The sequence below is a fragment of the Oncorhynchus kisutch genome, linkage group LG21 (assembly GCF_002021735.2).
Source record: "Oncorhynchus kisutch isolate 150728-3 linkage group LG21, Okis_V2, whole genome shotgun sequence".
Classification (NCBI taxonomy): Eukaryota; Metazoa; Chordata; class Actinopteri; order Salmoniformes; family Salmonidae; genus Oncorhynchus; species Oncorhynchus kisutch.
The window spans coordinates 15,886,173-15,900,595 of NC_034194.2; the positions used below are offsets into that span (position 1 = coordinate 15,886,173).

Below are 14,423 nucleotides of genomic sequence, written 5' to 3' on the forward strand. Positions count from 1 at the left end.
ATGCAAATAAGCTGAGATAAAATTGCATGGATCAAAAGGTCAACTACAGAAATCTGAAGAAAGGAAATAAGCAGTATGAAGGTGAAAATACCACCACAGCTCTAAGTAACAGCACAGCAAGTATAGTGTTTTATCTATCGCATTTCTGCATTTTCCATCACTTTTGAGGTTCACAGAGTCTCAGCAAGACAAAGTAAATGTGAAAGTACTGTAGGTTAAATCTGCCTTCCAGCTAATTTAATTTAGTGCTGGGCAAGGATCTCTCAATAGCCTAAGGGTAGGTATTAGATTTCAAATGAAAGCTTGGCCTACCTCACATATACTGTATCACACATTTTAAACGTTGTCCATTTTAATGTAGAATAAAGTATATGGTATGTTTTAATTAAGCATATGGCTAGCTAACTGGTTAACAAGAAATGTGTAAAAATACAATACAAACTAATAGGTAGTTAGTTAACTACACACACACACACACACTCCAAAACTGTAAGTATGATTCAGAAAACCAAACATGCATATTTAAAACAGATATTTTTTGTTGCTTGCGCCTCTTTGTTGATTCTGCTGTTTGGATTGGTTGGCCGCAACTGACATTGAAGAGCTGTCCTTTTGACAGACAACAATACCCTATGAAAGTGCCGCCTACTTCCTGGTTCCAGTACCTCAGTTTTTCAATGGGCTTCAAGCTTATAATATCATAAAATGTATGTAATATAATATACTGTATATAAAATGATATTCCTATATGTGTATTGATTTGCTCATACCCGATGCCTTTTATCAAAATATTTGACGCTCAAGAATGGCGAATGTTAGAAAAGTCTCATTTGAACTACAATTCCTGCAGCCTTGTTAGAATTCCTGGAAGAGTTGAGGAATCACAGGATGCTAAAAATCTGTTAGTTACAGTCTGTTTGATTGGTTTTATATTAGATTACACTGGGGATTTTATAACATTGAAATAAAACATGTAGAACGGCAAGCTGTCGAAAGTAAGACATATGCAGCTGGTGAGAGTTGTACTTCTAATAAAACTGTTACAACTTTTTGGCTTCATGCTTCTTTTTGGTTGTTAAATACGTTGAAACCCAGCATGTGGTAAATAAATTCACTCAGAAACACAACATTTGAATATATATCTTATATGACAATATTTTCATGAATTTGACGATGTATTTTAGAAGCCAATTCTTAGCCTACAAAAGGAGGAACCAGGAAGAACCACTTTCATGACTAATAGGCACCAATAAGAACTGGGGACTGCTTCCAAGATGTCCAACCTCTGTTTTCAAGGTAATCTGCTCAGGCTTGCATACGCTAATTCATGGACAAACATCACATGCTCACTACCACGCAGTGCCCACAGGGAGAAACGCGAGCAGTGACGATGTCATCACGTCATCCAAAAACATGGCAGACATTGGATGAATATAAAATGTTAATACACTATTATACAAAAGTATGTGGACACCCCTTCAAATTAGTGGATTTGGCTATTTCAGCCACACCCGTTGCTGACAGGTGTACAAAATTGAGCACACAGCCATGCAATCTCCATAGACAAACACAGCTTACAGAACGGGACCGCCGAGAGCTGAAGCATGTAGCGTGTGAAAATTGTCTGTCCTCGGTTGCAAAACTTACTACCGAGTTTCAAACTGCCTCTGGAAGCAACGCCAGCACAATAACTATTTGTCGGGAGCTTCATGAAATGGGTTTCCATGGCCGAGCAGCCACACACAAGCCAAGATCACCATGCGCAATACCAAGCATCGGCTGGAGTTGTGTAAAGCTCGCCGCCATTGGACTCTGGAACAGTGGAAACGCTTCACCATCTGACAGTCCGACAGACATATCTGGGTTTGGCGGATGCCAAGAGAACGCTACCTGCCCCAATGCATAGTGCCTGTTGTATTGTGGCTGTTGTAACTAAAGTGTTTTTTCTCAAAGTTACCCGTATGTCATGTGTCCTACTTATATCAGTACACTCGTAACAGCTTAATCATTACGAAACTTATATTTGATCAAATAATTTGTTAACCAAATTTGACACTCGTTCATTGACCTCTATACAAAATAAACAGGGGAAACCGCCACCTGCTGGAGAAGACAGATTTTGGGCCTAGTTGTCTCTCTTGCTTCACCTCTTCTTCTCTGGTATAGGCCTACATTTGTGCCCACCATTTTTAATTACTTTGATTTCCACATGCTGGTCTCTTGAACTAGAGGCGTAGACGACATTTTACATCCTTTCAAATGTTTAGTTTTTTATTTCAGCAAATCCTTGCACAAACAGTTACATTTAATATATTATCAATTTGAAATGTTTCTTTAAAATGCAATTGTGTTCCATATTGTCTGCAAAACAGATAAACAAGAATGTTTCTCATGCTGAGATACTGTTGTAAAGCTATATTTTCCTACATAGGTATATTTATTGCCATACTTTTCATTTTCAAGTCTAATAGTCATTAACAACAGATTCCAGTTCATGCTATAGACAACAAAACCAGTAAGGAATCATAGTGACTTTGCCATGATAAGTAGCAAAGCAAACATCTGGTCACACTATATTATTTACCACAATTTCCATACACGTCTTTATTTTACAAGCTGCCTTTGTGTTAATCACTCAAATCAACTCAATTAAAATCAAACACACAAACAATAGCTTGGTTGATCATACTATCATACAACATGTTATATCTATGCTTTAGCTGTAGGCAACTTACAGGTTCCAGAACATTGATATAGGGAACTTAAATAGAGGACCATCACTAAGTCTTGAAGTCTTCATGCAGAGCTTGAGCTTATCAACGCCCAAAAGCCTGAATCATTCCCTTGATGGAGCAAACCAACCCCGATAAACTACACAGAGATCCCAGAGTTAAGATTAGAAGGTCCAGGGCCTTGAGCCTGCTGCTCATGGTGGTCCACTTGAGCTGCAGGTGGAAGAGGGAGGGCAGGATGAAGGTCATGGCCGCCCCCGTCACGCTGCCCGTAAGCCCCATGAGCAGGGAGAAGTGGGGCATGTAGAGTGCCATGAGGAAGGTCATCAACAGGAGACAGCCCCGCAGAACCAGAGTCCCCATGTCCACACCCACCTGCGCCCCCTCCAGCCTTAGAACACTGCTCTGGAGGACCTCAGCCACAGCGTAGAAGGGCAGGGGGTAGGAGAGAAGGGCCTTAGCCAGGAGACACAGGTTGACCACCATGCGTAGGCCAATGGGAAGGTTATCAGTGATCACCTCTTTAGTATCCTCGCCCCAGGTGAGGAAGGCCAGCACAGAGAAGGTGGTTTTCAACACACAAGCCAGGGAGTGTGTCCAGCTCATCATGTCGGAGAAGTCCCCCCTGTCCTCCATGCTTCCCTCCAGGGTGGGCAGGAAGATCTGGGAGGTGTAGCTGAAGATGATGACCCCCACGGACACCAGGAACCTCTCAAAGTCCACCAAGAGGACCATCCTCCTCCAGGACCAGCGGTGGGCTTGGTGCAGGCAGTAGGCCACCACGATGAAGGTGATGAGGAACTGGGCCAGGGAGCAGAGCAGGCTGAGTCTGGAGACCACCCTCAGGTCCCGGATCAGCATGCAGGGCACTAGCGTCAGGAAGGTCATCACGGACCAGGCGGCGGGGGGGAGCGGGAGGAAGGAGAAGCTGTGACACATTAGGTTGGTGCTGACCACCAGGTAGAGGATACAGGTCATCATCAGCTCTATCACCTGTGCTGCGTTCACCACCCGCCCGCCCAGGAGGGGGCACAGGCGCTTACAGCAGGCATTGGCGATGTCCTCGTAGGTGTCCCGCACTCGTATGGGATGGCCTTCCTCGTTGTCCTCGTACAGGCAGGATACAAGGATCTTACCTGTGTAGTTGCAGATGGCAGCAGCCAGAATGAGCAGTAGCAATCCTAGGTAGCCACTCTGAAGGAGAGCGTAAGGCAACCCCAGAACAAAGATACCCTAGGAGAAAGAAGAAAACAAGTGAACGACACGTAGAGTGTGAACACACAGTGTTTCCTCAAACTAAGTACAAGTCATCACCAAGGAGAGTGTAAATTACTGCTCTTTGCCTGAGACTTGATTGTTTGAAAACTGCCACACATTAGAGGATGTTAAACTTAATCATTCAAGATAACGTTCTGCTTCAATCTTAACAAATGTGCAACTGAATTTCTTCCCGTGCTGTAAACTATTCAATAGACCACACAACATTAATACAACAATCTTATCTTGCAACAAATTCCTAAATGGATAGTCTGAGCAACGTCGGGCTTTAAGTCAAATTGCAATGCAGAACAATGTAAATAAACAAACTCTGTTTATAATGTGATTCTGAGTTAATATGTAGATGCTCTACATAGATAGAGTCAGTCCAGACAATAGGACACTGGACACAGTGTTGCTGGAAAAGTACATGGTGTTGAGGATTATGATGATGCAATGACAAGGTAATAACTGAACAGATGTAGTTGTTTACAATGAATCATACTCTGGCGTAGAAAACACAAATGAAAGTTAGTAGCCTGATTATCTTATAAAAAGGGCTGGGACACTGTTGATTTGAACAACTGCTGAAATGCTGAAATGTATATTTACTTACATACTAATAATATGCTGTAGTTATTGAAATGGCCTTGTTTACAAAGGATTATTCTCAGCTCTTCCATTCCTTCTATTAAATATACTGTAATTTCAATGCATCCTCTAAGCACAACAACAACAATGCAATATCGATAATGTTCACCTAGTGCACTATCTAACATTCATTTTCCTCCATAACCATAATCATTTGGTGAGAATTGCAAAAAACACATAAAAGCTAAACATAGAGAAGCATCATTCCTAAGGTCTGAAGTTTAAAAAAAACTAGGTTACCTGAATAGCATTGGTCACGTTCCATCCTGCCTCCCAGGTGGTGATTTTAAGACAGGTCCTGCTGGAGGGACTGGTAGGTGTCTCATTTCCCCCCTCTGGGCTGGAGGTGGTGGGTGACTCCCTGGTCTCCTCTTGGTCCTCTCCATAGGTCCTGCTCAACTCATCCCTCTGGGCGAACCCTAGGCTCTCCTCATCCCCATGGAGGAACCTGGAGGTCCACAGCAGCTCTGCCTGCGTCCCCAACCAGTCTAGTCTTAGAAATGACATTTTAGTGTGTGTTTAGAGGGCTCTGTCTTCAGCAAATGATACTGTAAACAGCCACTCAGGTCAGACGAGAGAGGCTACCTGTTGAGGTGATGGTTCCCTCCCCATCACAAACTCTAACTGCCAGCAGACAGCAGTGTCAATCTTAAGGGGGCTCAACCCCATACACACTTAATGACCACTGCACACAACATGAACCTGAGAGGCTAAATTGGCTCTCCCTGACATTTAAATGGTCTAACAGGTGAGACACTATGAGGGCGATTGACAGGCTGTTGAACTGTGACAAAGGATAATAGCTTCCGGCTTTTAAGATGAAGAATGAGTCCATCATGCAAGAATAATCAGATATAATTGAATGTCTTGCCTCTGCAAAGGTCCTGAGAGGGGCCCATTTGAATTTGTAAGTTGTAATTTCTATTTTGAAACAATAAGATATGATAACAGCTGAAGGCTTTTGTGCAGATAACTTATATTTAAATAGTTGCCCTTAGTTCAACTATGGCAGTTAGATTTAACACCAGAGGGAGCAATAGAGGACCAAAAGCATGGGTGCCTACATGTTTGCACTGGTCTCAGCATCAATGACAAACCTACATTGTAACGCTTGGAAAGTTACATTTTGTTTTCAGCACTTAGGTTAGTTTGTTTCTTACTATTTATTACAAGACCATTATCATCGTAAAGTTTAGTAAAAGTATTATTCTTCCCTGAATCCCATTACATATGATCCCTTCACTTCTGTTCTGTGACGCCCCCTCCCATTGGGCGCGGGGGGAGTGGGAGAGTTTCTTGAACTTGCAAAAGTCACTCTTTGACATTCCCCTCAATTTCAGGCGCCGAGTCCGTCGCACGCAAAGCGACTCTTCCAGACTGCACGCTGATGAAGAGATTTGAAAATGAAAGGTCTATCGTTTTTTACACTCATACCGTTGCTATGGCAATGCAGCCGAGCGCAGCAAAGGGGTGAGTGGATCGTTTGCCAAGAAATCGCTTTACTCACAATCTGAAATATTTCGTTCTGATTTGTGAATTAGTCACAGGTTTGACCAATCCTTTTTAAAAATAATAATATACAAATTTTCCTTGGCAAGATTACCCTTTTATTTTTTAGCTTACTCTATTATTTTCATTAAACAGACACATTAATATATATGTTTTTAATTACGTTAGAATATTGGTTTGGGTGACAAAAGTTGAGAAAATATAATTTATGTTCTAATTAGTCTTCTCGGAACCATATCTTTAGAATAACAGTTTAAAGAAGAATTCTAGACACTTTCTAGAATTTTCATGTTTGGACAGCTGTAAACCAACAGAAATGGTTTAGCCATTCAACTTTGTTCTGCCACCACTGTATGGGGTACCCACATCATTACATTCAGTGTCAAAACAGAAAGGGATTCTATCAGAAATATCAGTTGGAATCATCAACTGTGTTTTGATGTCTATCTAAGCTTAGATATGAATTGTAAAGATCCCCTTTGATTTAAGTTAGAGCTTTTCCCTCATTTTAAATGCTGATTCCAGCTTCGATAGGACATTGATGCTATCTATACAAACCATGTTCTTTTTTAATCTGAGTTAAATGTGTTGAAATGTAACCATTGGCTGTCACTGTAGGTGTGTGCCTTGTGTCAGTGTATGACTGAGACATATCCCTCTTCTTTGTCACATAGAGCTTCGTTCAGTGGCTGTTTTCTAGGTTAGTGATAGGCAGGATCTGTGTCCTCTCCTGTCAAAGGCAAGGGACACGTGTCCATTAACAGGTGTCACTGTGTTTGTTAACAGAATCCAAGGCAAGGGGGGTGGGGACTCTAAATTTAGCCAGGTGTTAAACAAAAATAGTGCTATCTCATCCTGTCTTCTAAAGATGCACAGGAAGGAGGCACAGGAAGGAGAGACATTATGTGTGTCATCATCATGATAATCCCCTTTGGATCAGTTATCAGGAGTGTTTTATAACAGACCTGAGCGGACTGAGGTCAGCGTGTCTCTCTTCCAATGCTGGTTATTTTGTGGTCATTTAGAGCATCACCAAATCAGCCCAACAGATGTTTAGTGGGCGCTCCAAGTATGTCCAGATGGTGATGCTGGATGAATTTGGGATGGATGATCATACGCAAAAGCAACAACATTAAGCCCACTCAACATGAGAGAGGAGAGGAAGCTACTGTAACAGACATGTAAGGTTTCTCAGGCCTGCGATATTCCTCTGTGATACTGTAGCTACTTCTGTAACATCCCTGTTTGGCAGGCCACCAACAGTATTATAATGCCACATGGACTACTTTTCACTTTCTCTGGGTTTTTTTCTGTTTGTTTGTGCGTGAAAGACGTAACGCGTCTTTTTTTGTGGTCGTATCTTTCCCTGCAGAGTTGTCGGCAGACTGCTTTTGTGGGAGAAAAGGAGCGTAGAGGAGAAAAATCAATACTCCATTCTGCCACAGTGACAATGACAACTGGGTCCAACTGTAGTCTGAATTAATCTTAGTCAATACTGATGAAAAGATGCCAAGAGTATGATTTGATCAATTGTGGGTGCTTTGGCAATCATTTGAAATGGCTGTGTTTGTCAAAAACATGAATGGCTGACCGTACCTATTTGTTTGAAGACAAAAATGTGGGAGCATAATAGCAAAAGAAGAAATACCTACAGTAGAAAGAAGGGCCTTGTTCATTAAACAGCACTGAGTATTTTTTATTGTCAAAGAAAAGATAATTGTAAGTGTAGATTTCCTGGTAATGAGACTATAAAATATGTTTATCATGTATTTACAATAGTCTGACTGTGTGAATGGCTGTTTTTGTTTAGCATATTTGCGTGAATATGTGTATAGAACTTCATTCGTGCTAAAACTGTTGTGTCCCCGAGTTGCATCCGATACTACAGTAAACAAGTCTGAGTATTGACCTTACAGAAGGACACTGTAGTTAAATATCAGAAAATCGAATCATTCAGTCGACGTTCAGTGTAAATGTTTTATTACGATGGAATTGGAAATATTGTGAATTTGTATGATTGTGTGCAGGGCTCCCTTGTAAAAGAGGCCTTGGTCTCAATGGGATTTCCCTGTTTAAATACATTTCTGTGTATTTAAATAAATATAAACAACTAAACACAGCACAGGGCCTGCAGCCAGGACTTGAACCGATAACCTTTTGACTACTATTGCCTCACACATGGGCCCCATATGCAGTCCTTCAGAGAGCTGTGGGATTTCTCCTCTGACCCTCATGGCATACTCCCCACTCAGCAGCTGCACTGAGACACTGCTCTCATGTGATGTGGGCCTGTCTGTCCTGACTAAGTGATGTAAGACTGACCTCTCACTGTACCCTTTGGTCTCTCTCTCAGGAGGAGGCCTCTCTCTCTCTCTCTCTCTCTCTCTCTCTCTCTCCCTCTCTCTCTCTCTCTCTCTCTCTCTCTCTCTCTCTCTCTCTCTCTTTCTCTTTCTATAGCTCTCTCTTTCTCTCTCTCTTTCTCTCTCCCTCTCTCTCTCCCCCTCTCTCTCTCTCCCTCTCTCTCTCTCCCTCTCTCTCTCTCTCCCCCTCATGGTCACTTCACCTAGCCTTGTAGCTCAGGGATGGGCCTGTGGTAACGCATGGTGTCAATTTCACCTCACCCATGCTGCCCTGATCCTGGACTCTGACCTGACATCTGGCAGTTTTGAGTAGTGCATTGCTACAGTGTTCTTCAGATCAGTGCCAACAAAACAGAGATGAAGTTAGCGTGTTACTATTAGGTAGAAGGATCCATGGTTGAAATTGTAACTGAGATCATAGAGGATGCTTAGGGATTTCCTCTTGTTGTGTCATTGTGACAAGGCTTAGAGAGATGAGAAGTTTAGTCATAGTCACGGTGTTTTGTAATTTCCCTGACCCTTCCAACAGGGAGTGTAAAAATATATGAGATTCATTGTATCCTAGATTGAAATTGCGGCAGAAATAAGAGATTCAGTGAGGTTTTGGGATAGAAAGTCTGTCAATATACTTAAATGATTTGGTGCAGTGTTTCCCCTGTATTCATTTATCAGTGGTGCACCACTTGGCATTCTCTCAACCAGCTTCACCTGGAATGCTTTTTCAACAGTCTTGAAGGAGTTCCAACATATGCTGAGCACCTGTTGGCCGCTTTTCCTTCACTCTGCGCTCCAACTCATCCCAAACCATCTCAATTGAGTTGAGGTTGGGTGATTGTGGAGGCCAGGTCATCTGATCCAGCACTCCATGACTTACCTTCTTGGTCAAATAGCCCTAACACAGCCTGTAGGTGTGTTTTGGGTCATTGGGGCGGCAGGTAGCCTAGAGGTTAGAGCGTTGGGCTAGTAACCGGAAGGTTGCAAGATCGAATCCCTGAGCTGACAAGGTAAAAATCTGTCATTCTGCCCCTGAAGAAGGCAGTTAATCCAGTGTTCCTAGGCCATCATTGAAAATAGGAATTTGTTCTTAACTGATTTGCCTAGTTAAATAAAGGTAAAATAAATAAATAAATCAAATTGTCCTGTTGAAAAACAAATGATAGTCCCACTAAGTGCAAATCAGATGGAATGGTGTCACGTCTAATCAAGGTGGGTGGAATCAGGCGCAGAGAGCAGAATGTGATCTTGAAGTTTATTCTCCGGTAAACAAACAAACCCGGTCAACCCAAACAAACACAGGGTGAAATTATCCAACATAGGATAACAGACAAACCGGAGAATAAGAAAACACGAAAACCACGACAGATGAAAATGAATGACAAAATAAACAATCCCGCTCAAAACAAGGGTGGGACAACCTACATTATATACAGACACTAATTAATTAAACAACACACAGGTGAAACCAATCAGACAAAACCAACAGATACACGAAAAGGGATTGGTAGTGGCTAGTAGGACGGTGACGACGAACGCCGAGCACCGCCCGAACGGGCAGGAGAGCAAACCTCGGCGGAAGTCGTGACAGTACCCCCCCCCTGACGCGCGGCTCCCGCAGCGCGCTGCCACCGTCCTCGAGGACGACCCGGAGGACGAGGTGCTGATCCGGGTGGAGGCGGTGAAATTCTATCAGGAGAGAAGGGTCCAAAATGTCCCTCACCGGAACCCAGCATCTCTCCTCCGGGCCGTACCCCTCCCAGTCCACGAGGTACTGTAGGCCCCCCACCCGGCGTCTCGAATCCAGAATGCCTCGAACTGTATACGCCGGGGGCCCCTCGATGTCCAGAGGGGGCGGAGGGACCTCAGACACCTCACCTTCTTGCAGGGGACCAGCCACCACCGGCCTGAGGAGAGACACATGAATCGAGGGGTTAATACGGTAATACCTAGGAAGTTGTAACCTATAACACACCTCGTTTATTCTCCTCAGGACTTTGAACGGCCCCACACACTGCGGCCCCAGCTTCCGACAGGGCAGGCGGAGAGACAGGTTTCGGGTCGAGAGCCAGACCCTGTCCCCCGGTGCAAACACGAGGGTCTCACTGCGGTGTTGGTCAGTGCTCCTCTTCTGCCGTTCTCCCGCTAACCGTAATGAGTCCTGAACGGCCTTCCAGGTGTCCTTGGAGCGCTGTACCCATTCCTCCACCGCAGGAGCCTCGGTCTGACTCTGATGCCATGGAGCCAGGACCGGCTGGTAGCCTAACACACACTCAAAAGGAGACAAGTTAGTAGAGGAGTGGCGTAAGGAGTTCTGGGCTAGTTCGGCCCATGGAACATAACTAGCCCACTCACCAGGCCGGTCCCGACAATAGGACCGCAGAAACCTGCCCACATCCTGGTTAACGCGTTCCACCTGCCCATTACTCTCGGGGTGAAAACCTGAGGTTAAGCTAACCGAGACCCCCAGTCTCTCCATAAACGCCCTCCACACTCTGGACGTGAATTGGGGACCCCGATCAGAGACGATGTCCTCAGGCACCCCATAGTGCCGGAAGACATGGGTAAACAAAGCCTCAGCAGTCTGCAGGGCCGTAGGAAGACCAGGCAACGGAATGAGACGACAGGACTTAGAAAACCGATCCACAACGACCAGGATCGTAGTACTTCCCTGGGACGGGGGAAGGTCGGTGAGAAAATCCACCGATAAATGTGTCCAAGGCCGTTGTGGAACGGGGAGGGGTTGTAATTTCCCTCTAGGTAGGTGCCGAGGAGCCTTGCTCTGAGCACACACTGAGCAGGAGGAGACATAAAATCTCACGTCTTTAGCCAGTGTGGGCCACCAGTATCTCCCTCTCAGACTCTGCACTGTCCTCTTGATACCAGGATGACCCGAGGAGGGAAGAGTATGAGCCCACCTAATCAGCTTGTCCCGGACCACCCTCGGCACGTACTTGGTCCCTACTGGACAGTTAGGAGGAGCCGGCTCTGACCGTGAGGCCCTCTCTATCTCAGCATCCACCTCCCATACCACCGGTGCCACGAGACATGACGGTGGAATGATGGGAGTCGGCTCTACTGACCGTTCCTCGGTATCATAGAGGCGAGACAGTGCGTCAGCTTTAGTGTTTTGGGAGCCTGGCCGATATGTGAGGGTAAACTGGAACCTAGTAAAAAACATGGCCCATCTAGCCTGACGTGGATTTAGTCTCTTAGCTGCCCGGATGTACTCGAGATTACGATGGTCAGTCCAGATGAGAAAAGGGTGTTTAGCCCCCTCAAGCCAATGTCTCCACACCTTCAGAGCCTTGACTACAGCTAACAACTCCCGGTCCCCCACATCATAGTTTCGCTCCGCTGGGCTGAGCTTGCTCGAATAGAAAGCACACGGGCGGAGTTTGGATGGCACGCCCGAGCGTTGGGACAGCACGGCTCCAACCCCAGCCTCGGACGCATCCACCTCCACTATGAACGCTAAAGAGGGGTCCGGATGCACCAACACGGGCGCATTGGTGAACAGCTCTTTCAGACGACTGAAAGCTCTGCCCGCCTCTGCTGACCAGCGCAAGCGCACCGGTCCTCCCTTCAGCAGTGAGGTGATGGGAGCAGCCACCTGACCAAAACCCCGGATAAACCTCCGGTAGTAATTGGCAAACCCTAAAAACCGCTGCACTTCTTTCACCGTGGTCGGAGTCGGCCAATTACGCACGGCTGTAACGCGATCATCCTCCATCACCACCCCGGAGGTGGAAATACGATACCCCAGGAAGGAAACGGACTGTTTGAAAAACTCACATTTCTCCGCCTTGCAATACAGGTCATGCTCCAGTAGTCGCCCAAGTACCTTACGCACCAGAGACACATGCTCCGCACGTGTGGCAGAATAGATCAAGATGTCATCAATGTACACTACCACTCCCTGCCCGAGCAGGTCTCGGAGAATCTCATCTACGAAGGATTGGAAAACGGCTGGAGCATTCTTCAACCCGTATGGCATGACGCAGTACTCATAATGACCAGAAGTAGTACTAAATGCGGTCTTCCACTCATCTCCTCCCCGGATACGTACCAGATTATACGCGCTCCTCAGGTCCAGTTTTGTGAAGAATCGCGCCCCGTGAAATGATTCCATTGCCGTAGCGATGAGGGGTAGTGGGTAACTAAACCCCACTGTGATGGAATTTAGACCTCTATAATCAATACACGGACGCAGACCTCCATCCTTCTTCTTCACAAAAAAGAAGCTTGAGGAGACGGGTGATATGGAGGGCTGAATGTACCCCTGTCCCAGCGATTTGGAAACATATGTTTCCATCGCAACTGTCTCCTCCTGGGACAATGGATACACGTGACTCCTAGGAAGTGCAGCGTTTTCCAGAAGGTTTATCGCGCAGTCCTCTCGACGATGAGGTGGTAATTGGGTCGCCTTCCCTTTACTGAAGGCGATAGCCAAATCGGCATATTCAGAGGGAATGCGCACGGTGGAAACTTGGTCTGGACTCTCCACCGTAGTCGCACCAACGGCAACTCCTATACACCTACCTGAACACTCCTCTGACCAAAATCACCGGGTTGTGTTGAGCTAACCAGGGAACCCCCAACACCACTGGAAACGCAGGTGAATCTATAAGGAACAGGCTAATCTGCTCCTTATGATCACCCTGCGTTACCATGTCCAGCGACACCGTAGCCTCCCTAATCACTCCTGACCCTAATGGTCGGCTATCTAAGGAGTGCACGGGGAAAGGTCGATCTAACGACACCAGGGGAATCCCTAGCCTTAACGCAAGCCCGCGATCCATAAAATTCCCAGCTGCGCCTGAATCGACTAGCGCCTTATGCTGTAGAGAGGGGGAAAAACCAGGGAAAGAAATCAATACAAACACATGACCGACAGGAAGCTCTGAATGAGTTTGGTGCTTACTCACCTGGGGTGATCGAGCAGTGTTCCGCCTGTCCTCCCGACTCCTAGACGAGTTCCTCCAGCACCGGTCGGACGTGTGCCCTCGTCGACCACAACTGGTGCAGGAGGACACTCCTCCTCCGGTCCCCCTTGAAACCGTACCTCCTAATTCCATAGGGATAGGAACAGGGGGACTGGGGATTGGAAACGACAGGACCTGATCCGAACGCCCGCGAGCAGCCAGCAGGTTGTCGAGACGGATAGCCAGATCGATAAGTCCATCCAGAGTGAATGTGGCGTCCCGACATGCCAGCTCCCTGCGGACGTCCTCACTGAGACTACATCTAAAATGATCAATCAAGGCCCTGTCGTTCCATCCTGCTCCTCCTGCCAAAGTCCTAAACTCTAGGGCAAAATCCTGTACGCTCTTCGTCTCCTGACGCAGGTGAAACAGCCGTTCACTCTGCCCGACCCTCGGGTGGATGGTCAAAAACAGCTCGGAATCGGCGGGTGAACTCTGGGTAATTATCCTTAGCCGAGTCTGGACCATTCCACACTGCGTTGGCCCACTCGAGGGCTCGCCCAGTCAAACAGGAGACGAGGGCGCACACGCTCTCCTCTCCAGAGGGAGCAGGACGCACGGTAGCCATGTATAGATCCAGCTGAAGGAGGAAACCCTGGCACCCAGCCGCCGATCCGTCAAACTCCCGTGGGAGTGTCAGCCGAAGAGCCCCAGAGCCAGATGTGGTCGCAGAAACAGGAGGTGCTGGAGAAGGGGTTGCTAAAGATGAGGTGGGGAGGCCACTCCTCTCCCATCGATCCATTTTCTCCATCAGGAGAAATCAGGAGAGCAAACCTCGGCGGAAGTCGTGACAAATGGAGTATCGCTGTGGTAGCCATGCTGGTTAAGTGTGCCTTGAATTCCAAATAAATCACAGACAGTGTCACAGGCAAAGCACCCCCACACCATCACACCTCCTCTGTGCTTCAGGGTGGGAACTACACATGCGGAGATAA

At 46.2% G+C, this 14,423-nt stretch overlaps 2 protein-coding genes across 10 annotated transcripts in view; one reads left to right on the top strand and one right to left on the bottom strand.

Moving 5' to 3' along the window:
* Nucleotides 1–2,371: 2,371 nt before the first annotated feature.
* Nucleotides 2,372–5,147, bottom strand: LOC109866188 (vesicular inhibitory amino acid transporter). Its single transcript, XM_020454746.2, has 2 exons — nucleotides 4,881–5,147; nucleotides 2,372–3,965 (listed from the first exon to the last, which is right to left on the bottom strand). The coding sequence occupies exons 1-2, from the start codon at nucleotides 5,145–5,147 to the stop codon at nucleotides 2,817–2,819; spliced, it is 1,416 nt and encodes a 471-aa protein (XP_020310335.1). The 3' UTR covers nucleotides 2,372–2,816.
* An 838-nt stretch (nucleotides 5,148–5,985) lies between these two features.
* lama2 (laminin, alpha 2) overlaps nucleotides 5,986–14,423 on the top strand; it is a 137,600-nt gene continuing 129,162 nt past the window's right edge. For all 9 annotated transcript variants that reach the window (XM_031800294.1, XM_031800298.1, XM_031800296.1 and 6 more), the window contains exon 1: nucleotides 5,986–6,110. In XM_031800294.1, coding sequence (XP_031656154.1) covers nucleotides 6,044–6,110 — 67 coding nt within the window. In that variant the 5' untranslated portion in view covers nucleotides 5,986–6,043. The remainder of the gene's footprint in view (nucleotides 6,111–14,423) is intronic.

Excerpts from the sequence above, each read along its gene's own strand:
- LOC109866188 (XM_020454746.2), bottom strand. The coding sequence starts at position 5,147 with ATGTCATTTCTAAGACTAGACTGGTTGGGGACGCAGGCAGAGCTGCTG. Across the intron at positions 3,966-4,880 it reads ACGTGACCAATGCTATTCAG|GGTATCTTTGTTCTGGGGTT; the intron begins GTAACCTAGTTT and ends TCTTTCTCCTAG.